This window comes from Oncorhynchus gorbuscha, linkage group LG13, assembly GCF_021184085.1.
Source record: "Oncorhynchus gorbuscha isolate QuinsamMale2020 ecotype Even-year linkage group LG13, OgorEven_v1.0, whole genome shotgun sequence".
NCBI lineage: Eukaryota > Metazoa > Chordata > Actinopteri > Salmoniformes > Salmonidae > Oncorhynchus > Oncorhynchus gorbuscha.
Window position 1 is genome coordinate 80,200,041 of NC_060185.1, and position 13,545 is coordinate 80,213,585.

General features: G+C 42.9%; 1 protein-coding gene across 1 annotated transcript in view; it reads right to left on the reverse strand.

Annotated features, from left to right (window-relative positions):
• Positions 1-275: 275 nt before the first annotated feature.
• Positions 276-13,545, reverse strand: part of wu:fb13g09 (ATP-binding cassette sub-family C member 5) — a 53,835-nt gene continuing 40,565 nt past the window's right edge. The window contains exons 27-30 of the mRNA XM_046295893.1: positions 6,722-6,800; positions 6,302-6,415; positions 5,646-5,810; positions 276-1,677 (exon numbers count right to left, since the gene is read on the reverse strand). Coding sequence (XP_046151849.1) covers positions 1,573-1,677; positions 5,646-5,810; positions 6,302-6,415; positions 6,722-6,800 — 463 coding nt within the window. The 3' untranslated portion in view covers positions 276-1,572. The remainder of the gene's footprint in view (positions 1,678-5,645; positions 5,811-6,301; positions 6,416-6,721; positions 6,801-13,545) is intronic.

Sequence of the window (13,545 nt, forward strand, 5' to 3'; positions counted from 1 at the left end):
GATTGTTGTTTTATAATACATTTCATAAATCCAGTTGTCCTTATTAACCGCATAGGGGTCATAACATTCATGCAGTGATTACCACAATTTATCAATGTCCGATTGTGGTTATCATACCAAAATATAGCTTACAGACATTACCCTTGCCACCCCATAGTGGACCAATATGTGAAATGTGGCCCTCTGGCCCATGTACTATTGATCTAATTCATTATCAGAGCACCATGCATGCCAGGAAGGCACCATATGCGATAACAATGAATGCAAGGACAATATTTCAAGTATGAAAACATGTTTTATTGGTAAAGCATTTCTAAGACAAAAAAAATCTTAACATTTAAGAATAAAAAAATATAGCAAAATTACAATCTCAAGTCTTTTACAAGGCCATCTTTATGGTTTATCTAACAACCTATTGCTTATTGCACACAATGTCTGCTCAGTGTATTATTATTATAAGGCATCTAGATGTTTACAATCCAAAACGGCATCCAAAAACACTGATTTGCAGACATTGTCTGTGGTTGTTTAGAACAAAACAAATACTCAAAATACTCAATACCTTTCATTATTTGTTCCATAACTCTGTTTTGCTGTCCTTCAAAATCATGAATATAATTGTGCTTTATTACTACACAACAGAATGATTACACGTTGATAAAAACAACATTCCTGCCATATAACCCTGCAACAATACAAGAGACTATGCAGATACAGTTCCCACATACCAGCATATGATTCACCCAGAACAGAACATAATGCAACACAAATGCAATTCCAAAAAGCATAGGCTACAACATTACTACACAACGAATGACATAACTGTAGAGGCACATATACACCGCATCTGTTAGGATTCACTGAAATGATTACCATATCACAATCTGCCTTATTATAACTTGACATTACCAGTCAATATATTCCTGACCTTGCTCATGTGGAATGGCTACTTTGGTATATCAATGTGATTCTTTGGAAGTCTCAGTTGCCCAGTGATTTGACTGATGAATGTGCTGGCTGTATTGATTGCAAATATCATAATATAAAATCCATTCTACCAACTAGCATTGAGGCTTATACAAGTGATCGGTTCCTTTCGAATTATATCAGTGAAATATATAGATCATTTCATGGTCTCTTCCAATTCTCACTGATAGCCCTGTAGAGAGAGGGTCAAAAGGAAGCAACATTCAGTGTTATCAGACGCTTCAGTGTTTCATCATGGAATATAAAGTGCCATTGTAGAGTCATTGCTCTTGATTTGCGTTCTCCTTTTGCTTCTGAGAAATGATCTCTTTCCACACAGCAGTAAAGGTCAGCAGGTACGATACTCCCAACTCTCAATAGATCCACATCTTTGATGCGTCTTTTGGAACATTGTCATCATTGGTTTTTGAAATCAACAGACATCACTAGATTTAGCAGCGTTGGTAAGAACCTCTGTTAATGCCTTCTAAAATAACATCTGACTCGCTCCATGGAAGGATGGTAATCTTCAAAGTTTGTGCAAGTCATGTCCTCTGCTATATTGCCTCGTTTTATAAGCGCTAATTTGTACCCATTCGCCTCGGTTCACTGCTCTGTGTCACTGAGCTTGCCGTTAGATGCCTCGATCATGGCACGGAATCTGGAGTTGTCATCTGCCAGCAGGGCAGCAGGGGTGTCGAACTCCAAAATCTGGAATGAAGAAAATAAACAAGTTCTGACCAACAAGTATTTCGACCCACTAGAGAAATGTTTCCTTAGGTACACAGTAGTATATCAAATATTTTGTTTAGTATATGCTGTTAACCCTTTACACTCGTACCAATATACAGGTTGGAAATGGCAGATTTGGACACTGATAAGTGCCTAAATTGGAACACAGTGGCTGTACAGTAACATACTATACATGACGTCAGAGCTCAGGCTCTGTTCTTCACAGCGCTGTATGGGTTTTGACTGACAGCCGTTCTGAACTTGGCAATTTTCATTTTTTTTTGTCTGAGAGAAAAGCTGTAAATTAAGAGGACTCTATGCATTTTGAAATATGAGACGTTGAGGATTACAATGAAATATATAACTTTGATGTCAAACGCCCGTGAGCCCAAATGTGCACTTCACATTTCCATATCATAAAACTCATGTAATATACAGTCAGTGTTTATGACCACTATGTTTGATATACAGTTACAAGATGACATGGCGTTATACCCTGGGTTGTCTTGAACAGAATGAGCCTGTTTGTTGTATTGTGATGAACATTTGCCATGGACCACGCATCAATGCACTTAAGACTCCATTCTAATCCCACCAAAATTATGTTCTGCTTCTCTGAATTGCCTTGTGAAAGCCTAGCAGTGTAATATTGTATTTTATAATTTAGCTAGCCATGTTGGCAATAGAACAAGCTTTCAAATTATGCCCACCTGTCCCAGATTGCGGTTAAAATGGACGCTTTTGGATTGCGTAAACAACAGTAATTGTGTAAAGGCAGGAGTTTTCAGGGCTGTGTTCCAAACAAAACAACTACAAGTGTACTTGCTCTAGTTCCTCAACAGCACAGCTAGGAGAGCTCAAAAAAATAACCTTATAGTTGAATACTCTTCTGCATTGAAATTACTTAGGAACTGGGCACACTTTGGAGAAGTGAAACACCAGTTAGACCTCTCACTCAAATCCATGTCATTTTTTTCTCTTATGTTGCACCTGTCCCACATTTTCCAGGAATATTCTCATCATGTTACTGAATGTATCCAGAGTATTTTCAGATTTTGTTATTGTCAAATGAGATGAAAAGTACAGTAAATGTAAAATACACATAAAAGCAACAGTGTAATGTTTGGGTTCATTATTGTGTCAGGTGAACTGTCACCTTTAGTCCAATAATTTCCCCACAATCTCCTAACTATTCCTGTTTAATTGTTACCATGGTCATGCATATGTTTCCATATTTCTTCCGTAAGAAACATTTCAATTTAATCCTATCCATATAGGCCAATTCCCACAAGTGTAAAGGGGTTAAATACATGCCTTCAGGAACTATTCATACTCCTGGTCTTATTCCACGTTTTGCTGTTTTACAGACAGAGTTCAAATGAATTATTTTCTCACTCAGCTACACACAATACCCCATAATGACAAAGTCAAAACATGTTTTTAGAAATGTTTGCTAATTTATTGAAAATGAAATACAGAAATATCTAATTGACATAAGTATTCACACACCCATGAGTCAATACTTTGTACAAGCACCCTTGGCAGCAATTTCAGCTGTAAGAGCATTCCACACCTGGATTGTGCAACATTAGCCCATTATTATTTTCAAAACTCTTCAATCTCTGTCATATTAGTTGTTGATCATTCCTAGGCAACCATTTTCAGGTCTTGCCATGATTTAAGTCAAAATTGTAACTTGGTGACTCACGAACATTCACTGTCCTCTTGGTAAACAACTCCAGTGTAGCCCTGTGTTTTCGATTATCGTACTGCTGAAAGGTGAATTCATCTGTCTGGTGTAGAGGTCGACCGATTAATCGGAATGGCCGATTAATTCGGGCCAATTTCAAGTTGTCATAACAATCGGACTTCGGTATTTTTGGGCGCTGATTTGCAGTTTTTTTTTTTATACCTTTATTTAATCTTTATTTAACTAGGCAAGTCAGTTAAGAACACATTGTTATTTTCAATGACGGCCTAGGAACAGTGGGTTAACTACCTCGTTCAGGGGCAGAACGACAGATTTTGAACTTGTCAGCTCGGGGGATCCAATATTGCAACCTTAACTTGTCCAACGCAATAACGACCTGCCTCTCTCTCGTTGCACTCCACAAGGAGTTACGCGAATGCAGCAAGCCAAGGTAAGTTGCTAGCTAGCATTAAACTTCTTATAAAAAACAATCATAATCACTAGTTAACTACACATGGTTGATGATATTACTAGATATTATCTAGCGTGTCCTGCGTTGCATATAATCTGACTGAGCATACAAGTATCTGACTGAGCAGTGGTAGGCAGAAGCAGGCGTGTAAACATTCATTCAAACAGCACTTTATTGCGTTTTGCCAGCAGCTCTTCGTTGTGCGTCAAGCATTGAGCTGTTTATGACTTCAAGCCTATCAACTCCCGAGATGAGGCTTGTGTAACCGATGTGAAATGGCTAGCTAGTTAGCGTGCACTAATTGTTGATGTGTTCCTGGTTCGAGCCCAGGGAGGAGCGAGGAGAGGGACGGAAGCTATACTGTTACACTGGCAATACTAACGTGCATATAAGAACATCCAATAGTCAAAGGTTAATGAAATACAAATGGTATGGAGAGAAATAGTCCTATAATTCCTATAATAACGACAACCTAAAACTTCTTACCTGGGAATATTGAAGACTCATTTTAAAAGGAACCACCAGCTTTCATATGTTCTCATGTTCTGAGCAAGGAACTGAAACGTTAGCTTTCTTACATGGCACATATTTTACATGGAACATATTGCACTTTTACTTCTCCAACACTTTGTTTTTGCATTATTTAAACCAAATTGAACATGTTTCATTATTTATTTGAGGCTAAATTGATTTTATTGATGTATTAAGTTAAAATAAGTGTTCATTCAGTATTGTTGTAATTGTCATTATTATAAATAAATAAATACAAAAATAAATAACAAAAATCTGCCGATTAATCGGTATTGGCGTTTATGGCCCTCCAATAATCGGTATCGGCGTTGAAAAATCATAATCGGTCGACCTCTAGTCTGATGAAACACCGAACCAGGTTTTCCTCTAAGATTTTGCCTACGCTTAGCTCCATTCCATTTATTTTTATCCTGAAACTCCCCAGTCCTTAACAATTACAAGAATACCCAGAACATGATCCAGCCACCATTATAATTGAAAATATGAAGAATGGTACTCAGTAATGTGTTGTATTTGATTTGCCCCAAACATAACACTTTGTATTAAGGACAAAAAGTTAATTTCTTTGTCACATGGTTCTGCAGTATTACTTTAGTGCCTTGTTGCAAACAGGATGCATGTTTTAGAATATTTTTATTCCGTAAAGGCTTCGTTCTTTTCACTCTTTCAATTATGTTAGTATTGTGGAGTAACTACAATGTTGTTGATCCATCCAGTTGTCTCATATCACAGCCATCTAACTGTTTTAAAGTGACTATTTGCCTCATGGTGAAATCCCTGAGCGGTTTCCTTCTTCTCTGGCAACTGAGTTAAGAAGGACGCCTGTATCTTTGTAGTGACTGGTTGTATTGATACACCATCCAAAGTGTTATGAATAACGTCACCATGCTCAAAGAGATATTCAATGTCTGCTTTTTACATTTTTACCCATCTACCAATAGATGCCCTTCTTTGTTGAGGCATTGAAAAAACTTCCTGGTCTTTGTGGCTGAATCTGTCTTTGAAATTCACTTCTCAACTGAGGGACCTTACAGACAGTTGTATGTGTGGGGTACAGATATAAGGTAATCAATAAAAAACATCTAGTTAACCACTATTATTGCACACAGTGTGAGCCCTTGCAACTTATTATGCAACTTGTTAAGCACATTTCTACTCCTATTCCCAAAAGGCCCAGGTCAACGGCAGTGCACTATATAGGGAATAGGGTGCCATTAAGACGCATTCTATACGTCTATGGTGCAGAAGACCCACCTGTCCCTGGTCCAACACCATGACCCTGTTACAGCTCATCACAGTGTTGAGGCGATGGGCGATGATCAACGTGGTGCAGCTGCTGAATGACTCGCGGATGGTCTCCTGAATCAGCCGGTCTGTCTCTGTGTCGATGGCTGCAGTCGCCTCATCCAACAGCAAGATCTGGCAACCAAACACATGTCACATTTAAGCAAACTTTGCAGAGGTTCAATCACAAAGGTTGGTAGAATAAGGAAGTAACAATATAGAAACAACATTGAATATGGATGTGTATATTACAATCTTGAGTGCTATATCTATGTAGGACTAGTCCCTAAACGTCTTTTGTCGTCATCTTCAGTTGATTGAATTTCCAACTGCATTGTATATAATCAGAGTGACATTACAACACAAGCCATGTGGTGGCAATGTTACGCCTTGGAGAAGCTGCTGCCTTCTGCCCACCTTATGTGACTACCTCAATATTAGGACGTGAGGCACAAAAGCTTTCCTCTGTGGTAACAGAAAAGAGAAAATCAATCTAACTGCCCTTGTCCTGTGTGTGTGTGTGTGTGTTTGTGTGCTATGGAGAGAAAGAGACGTGATGCAACGCTAGAGTGTGTGTGTGTGTGCGCACGTGCATGTGTGATGTGTCTGTGTTTGTGTGTGTTTACCTTGCTGTGTCTCAGCAGTGCTCTTGCCACACACAGTAGTTGTCTCTCTCCCACTGAGAAATTCTCTCCGTTCTCTGTCACCTCGGACTGGAGGGAGTGGGGCAGTTGGCTGATCTGAACATGATGAGAGACGAAATGGAGTCAAAACACAAGCCACATATTGTTTTCCAACTGTTAAAAAATCTCTAGTGGGGAACTTTAATCTTACACAGGTCTAGGATTTGTTATCAATTACTGTCAGCGCTAGTAACACTATCAGAAGGTGTACAAGGCAATGAATACATATTATGATGTCAACACATAAGGACTACTTGACGTTTGTATACAGACAGACATTATCAATATATTTGGGGATAAACTGACATAGCAATGCATTGCTTACTCTATTTATGTTAACATTTACCATCTATCCCTACTTACAATCTCCTTTATATGGGACCGCTCAAGTGCATCCCAGATCTGGGGATCTGAGTATTGATTCCATGGGTCCAGATTGGACCTATTTGATAAGGAAAAATAAGAATAAAGAATCAATCTCCATCATTTTAAACAAGCCTAGATAACAGTACAACAAGAGTCCGGTGAAGTTGCCCGTGGGGTCAGTTTGACAAATACCCCACTAATGGTTAAAGGGATACTTTGGGTAAGTAGGACATTTCCCCCAATTCCAGAGTCAGACAAACTTATGTCATGGATACCATTTGTAAGTCTCTGTGTGTAGTTTGAAGGAAGTTGACAGTAGCATATTGTTAGCTTAGCGCAATTGCTGGAAGTCTATAAGCATCTACTACTCAGCTCCTCTCAAAAGCATGGAAATTAACCTAACTATTCAAAGGCTGGGTGATTAAGCACTTTGTACTCTAAGTATTCATTACAAGTATATATGAAATTATGTTTTTATTATAGTTATTTCTGGAACTATTTTCTCTGGACTACGCATTTTATTCATTGACGGTGGGCACAAGCATTGGCTGTGTGCAAGTGTAAACACAGCAGGCCAGCTGAGACAGCGGCAGTTTGAACGAGGTTGCTAGATAGATATCAAGTAACTGAAGTGTGAGAAGAGAAACCTCACAAAAGAAACAGAGTACATCAGACTGCCAATGCTTGTCCAGAGCAAATATTTTTACCTCGCAGCTGTGACTGTAAAGTTTGTCACTCAACTTCCAGCAGTGTCAACAATGTTAAAGGCATAAAAAAAATGCTAACCTCCCATGTTATTGTAATGGTGAGAGGTTAGCATGTCTTGGGGGTATGATATTTGTGTGTCTAACTTTCTCAGTCATCATTATTCACGATTCATTCTGGACTATCCGTAATCATGGTAGCATCCACATTAATGTAGAAGTGTTCAGAAACATATCCTATTCTTAATTACAATAAAAGTGACTCCAATATGACAACAGCTTATTTACCATTCATTTCTATTGGGCACAAAATAATCAGAAACACAACCAAAACAAAACAGCAAATGGAACCACATTTAACATTTACATTTAAGTCATTTAGCAGACGCTCTTATCCGGAGCGACTTACAAATTGGTGCATTCACCTTATGACATCCAGTGGAACAGTCACTTTACAATAGTGCATCAAATCTTAAAAGGGGGGGTGAGAAGGATTACTTATCCTATCCTAGGTATTCCTTAAAGAGGTGGGGTTTCAGGTGTCTCCGGAAGGTGGTGATTGACTCCGCTGTCCTGGCGTCGTGAGGGAGTTTGTTCCACCATTGGGGGGCAAGAGCAGCGAACAGTTTTGACTGGGCTGAGCGGGAACTGTACTTCCTCAGAGGTAGGGAGGCGAGCAGGCCAGAGGTGGATGAACGCAGTGCCCTTGTTTGGGTGTAGGGCCTGATCAGAGCCTGGAGGTACTGAGGTGCCATTCCCCTCACAGCTCCGTAGGCAAGCACCATGGTCTTGTAGCGGATGCGAGCTTCAACTGGAAGCCAGTGGAGAGAGCGGAGGAGCGGGGTGACGTGAGAGAACTTGGGAAGGTTGAACACCAGACGGGCTGCGGCGTTCTGGATGTGTTGTAGGGGTTTAATGGCACAGGCAGGGAGCCCAGCCAACAGCGAGTTGCAGTAATCCAGACGGGAGATGACAAGTGCCTGGATTAGGACCTGCGCCGCTTCCTGTGTGAGGCAGGGTCGTACTCGTAGAGCATGAACCTACAGGAACGGGCCACCGCCTTGATGTTAGTTGAGAATGACAGGGTGTTGTCCAGGATCACGCCAAGGTTCTTAGCGCTCTGGGAGGAGGACACAATGGAGTTGTCAACCGTGATGGCGAGATCATGGAACGGGCAGTCCTTCCCCGGGAGGAAGAGCAGCTCCGTCTTGCCGAGGTTCAGCTTGAGGTGGTGATCCGTCATCCACACTGAAATGTCTGCCAGACATGCAGAGATGCGATTCGCCACCTGGTCATCAGAAGGAGGAAAGGAGAAGATTAATTGTGTGTCGTCTGCATAGCAATGATAGGAGAGACCATGTGAGGTTATGACAGAGCCAAGTGACTTGGTGTATAGCGAGAATAGGAGAGGGCCTAGAACAGAGCCCTGGGGGACACCAGTGGTGAGAGCGCGTGGTGAGGAGACAGATTCTCGCCACGCCACCTGGTAGAAGCGACCTGTCAGGTAGGACGCAATCCAAGCGTGGGCCGCGCCGGAGATGCCCAACTCGGAGAGGGTGGAGAGGAGGATCTGATGGTTCACAGTATCGAAGGCAGCCGATAGGTCTAGAAGGATGAGAGCAGAGGAGAGAGAGTTAGCTTTAGCGGTGCGGAGCGCCTCCGTGATACAGAGAAGAGCAGTCTCAGTTGAATGACTAGTCTTGAAACCTGACTGATTTGGATCAAGAAGGTCATTCTGAGAGAGATAGCGGGAGAGCTGGCCAAGGACGGCACGTTCAAGAGTTTTGGAGAGAAAAGAAAGAAGGGATACTGGTCTGTAATTGTTGACATCGGAGGGATCGAGTGTAGGTTTTTTCAGAAGGGGTGCAACTCTCGCTCTCTTGAAGACGGAAGGGACGTAGCCAGCGGTCAGGGATGAGTTGATGAGCGAGGTGAGGTAAGGGAGAAGGTCTCCGGAAATGGTCTGGAGAAGAGAGGAGGGGATAGGGTCAAGCGGGCAGGTTGTTGGGCGGCCGGCCGTCACAAGACGCGAGATTTCATCTGGAGAGAGAGGGAGAAAGAGGTCAGAGCACAGGGTAGGGCAGTGTAAGCAGAACCAGCGGTGTCGTTTGACTTAGCAAACGAGGATCGGATGTCGTCGACCTTCTTTTCAAAATGGTTGACGAAGTCATCTGCAGAGAGGGAGGAGGGGGGGGGGAGGATTCAGGTGGGAGGAGAAGGTGGCAAAGAGCTTCCTAGGGTTAGAGGCAGAAGCTTGGAATTTAGAGTGGTAGAAAGTGGCTTTAGCAGCAGAGACAGAAGAGGAAAATGTAGAGAGGAGGGAGCGAAAGGATGCCAGGTCCGCAGGGAGGCGAGTTTTCCTCCATTTCCGCTCGGCTGCCCGGAGCCCTGTTCTGTGAGCTCGCAATGAGTCGTCGAGCCACGGAGCGGGAGGGGAGGACCGAGCCGGCCTGGAGGATAGGGGGCATAGAGAGTCAAAGGATGCAGAAAGGGAGGAGAGGAGGGTTGAGGAGGCAGAATCAGGAGATAGGTTGGAGAAGGTTTGAGCGGAGGGAAGAGATGATAGGATGGAAGAGGAGAGAGTAGCGGGGGAGCGAGAGCGAAGGCCGGGACAGCACGATACCATCCGAGTAGGGGCAGTGTGGGAAGTGTTGGATGAGAGCGAGAGGGAAAAGGATACAAGGTAGTGGTCGGAGACTTGGAGGGGAGTTGCAATGAGGTTAGTGGAAGAACAGCATCTAGTAAAGATGAGGTCGAGCGTATTGCCTGCCTTGTGAGTAGGGGGGGAAGGTGAGAGGGTGAGGTCAAAAGAGGAGAGGAGTGGAAAGGAGGAGGCAGAGAGGAATGAGTCAAAGGTAGACGTGGGGAGGTTAAAGTCGCCCAGAACTGTGAGAGGTGAGCCGTCCTCAGGAAAGGAGCTTATCAAGGCATCAAGCTCATTGATGAACTCTCCGAGGGAACCTGGAGGGCGATAAATGATAAGGATGTTAAGCTTGAAAGGGCTGGTAACTGTGACAGCATGGAATTCAAAGGAGGCGATAGACAGATGGGTAAGGGGAGAAAGAGAGAATGACCACTTGGGAGAGATGAGGATCCCGGTGCCACCACCCCGCTGACCAGAAGCTCTCGGGGTGTGCGAGAACACGTGGGCGGACGAAGAGAGAGCAGTAGGAGTGGCAGTGTTATCTGTGGTGATCCATGTTTCCGTCAGTGCCAAGAAGTCGAGGGACTGGAGGGAGGCATAGGCTGAGATGAACTCTGCCTTGTTGGCCGCAGATCGGCAGTTCCAGAGGCTACCGGAGACCTGGAACTCCATGTGGGTCGTACGCGCTGGGACCACCAGATTAGGGTGGCCGCGGCCACGCGGTGTGGAGCGTTTATATGGTCTGTGCAGAGAGGAGAGAACAGGGATAGACAGACACATAGTTGACAGGCTACAGAAGAGGCTACGCTAATGCAAAGGATATTGGAATGACAAGTGGACTACACGTCTCGAATGTTCAGAAAGTTAAGCTTACGTAGCAAGAATCTTATTGACTAAAATGATTAAAATGATACAGTACTGCTGAAGTAGGCTAGCTGGCAAATTTAAACAACAAATTTAAAGGAATATGGGACCAAACACTAAACTATTGACTACTTTTTTTAGCGTATTGTATTGAACTGAAACATGTTATTGTATTTGTTTGTAAGGGTCTATTTTTTATAAACCTTGTTTGATTGAGTTGCCATGAATATAACGTTAGCAAGCTAGATAACAACACTCCGACCAAGGATCTCTGAAAGTTAATGGTTTGCTCAGATTTTTTTTATAACTAGGGGACTATTATGAGAGGATGGAACTGACAAGCCATAAGATGAGACATTTCCTGAAGGATACAGCGGTCCAATCAGAGGCCATTCTATGCACATCAGGACAAAGTGGAATGGGGGTAAGTGTGATGCGATCTTACATTATCTGATTGATTGAATAGTAGCTAGCTGCTCTCATGATAAAGTGTGATAGGCCTGTCACTTTTCTTGTGGATGGGCTGTCCATTACATCTGTGATGCCCTCCGCTCAAAGCCAAAGAAAACCAGAGTACAACAAAATTATGTGCTCTCCTTTTTTCATTATTCAACATTGAGTGGTGCCAATATTTTAGTCTTTATTCAACTTGATTCAAGTACTTTCCAACTAATTATACATTTTCCACACGCTTGAGAAACAAATAGATTGAATTGACTTTATAGTGTTAGCTATATAATGCATGACATCATGCCACTAAATCAGAACATCTATTATGACCTTCTTCAGATGTATATTTGTATATCCTTTGTATATTTCAAATGATTTTTCCCATTTCCTGTTCCCTTTATTGCTCACTCTGGTTTAGATAGAAGACATGCCTGCTGTGGACAGTCCACAAGGAACGGACTCCATGTTTGCTGGAGTAACATCACATTCAGAACCAGAATAGAGGACAAGCCTCGATTTTTGCTGGCAAGTACTCAAAATATGCAATCAATGTTTACACTTCAGCACTTGTTTTGTCATATTAGGATGGTAATGCAATCATTGACGTGTCCAGACACATCTATTCTAACAAATGGACAGGTAGCCTAACTGACCCATGTGTGCTCAGAGGCACCCTTTCTGAAGTGTGGGAAGCTGACTATATCCACTACACTAATCTGATCAACTGCATCCAGAAGTGTCACACATGTTCTTTCTGTATGTATGGAAACATCCTTGTGTTTACATTGTATTCACTGGTTTATCAGCTCCTCTTTCCACATTTCAGACACTCCAAGATTCAACTTGTCCACCCAAAACAATCAAAATAGTGGATTGCGCGGCCAATGTGTCAGCCTACCACACAAAGATTCTGGAATGACCTGATGGAGCGCGTCCTGAAGAGACGCATGGACAAATACTGGGAGTCCAAATCCAACATACATAGCCCCATCCCAAACCCAACATACATAGCCCCATCCCAAACCCAACATACATAGCCCCATCCCAAATCCAACATACATAGCCCCATCCCAAAACCAACATACATAGCCCCATCCCAAATCCAACATACATAGCCCCATCCCAAAACCAACATACATAGCCCCATCCCAAAACCAACATACATAGCCCCATCCCAAAACCAACATAGCCAGCCCCATCCCAAAACCAACATAGCCAGCCCCATCCCAAAACCAACATAGCCCCATCCCAAAACCAACATAGCCCCATCCCAAATCCAACATAGCCCCATCCCAAATCCAACATAGCCCCATCCCAAATCCAACATAGCCCCATCCCAAATCCAACATAGCCCCATCCCAAATCCAACATCCCAAATCCAGCCCCATCCCAAATCCAACATAGCCCCATCCCAAATCCAACATAGCCCCATCCCAAATCCAACATAGCCCCATCCCAAATCCAACATAGCCCCATCCCAAATCCAACATAGCCCCATCCCAAAACCAACATAGCCCCATCCCAAAACCAACATAGCCCCATCCCAAAACCAAATTAGCCCCATCCCAAAACCAACATAGCCCCATCCCAAAACCAACATAGCCCCATCCCAAAACCAACATAGCCCCATCCCAAAACCAACATAGCCCCATCCCAAAACCCAGCAAGGAGGATGTCATTATTGGTTTATGATGATCCACATTAGCTTTTGCTAAAGCAGCAGCTATTCTTCTTGGGGTCCACACAAAAACATAAAACATGACAAGTAACAAAACAGTGATATACTGATAGACAAAGACAGTCACTCACGTCAAGATCATTGCGGAACACACATCAAGATTCAAGGACACTTGGGGGCTATTCTGACACCCCCAACTCATCTGGTATCTATGGAAATGGTCGTCCTTGAACAACTACCTACATTAATACAAACTACTACAAAATACAAACACTCTCGTCATTATCACACTGCATCTGTAGCATAATAAAATGATTCACTGTAGACTACCACTGGACATACCAGCACCCCCATACCATTCACTGTAGACTACCACTGGACATACCAGCACCCCCATACCATTCACTGTAGACTACCACTGGACATACCAGCACCCCCATACCATTCACTGTAGACTACCACTGGACATACCAGCACCCCC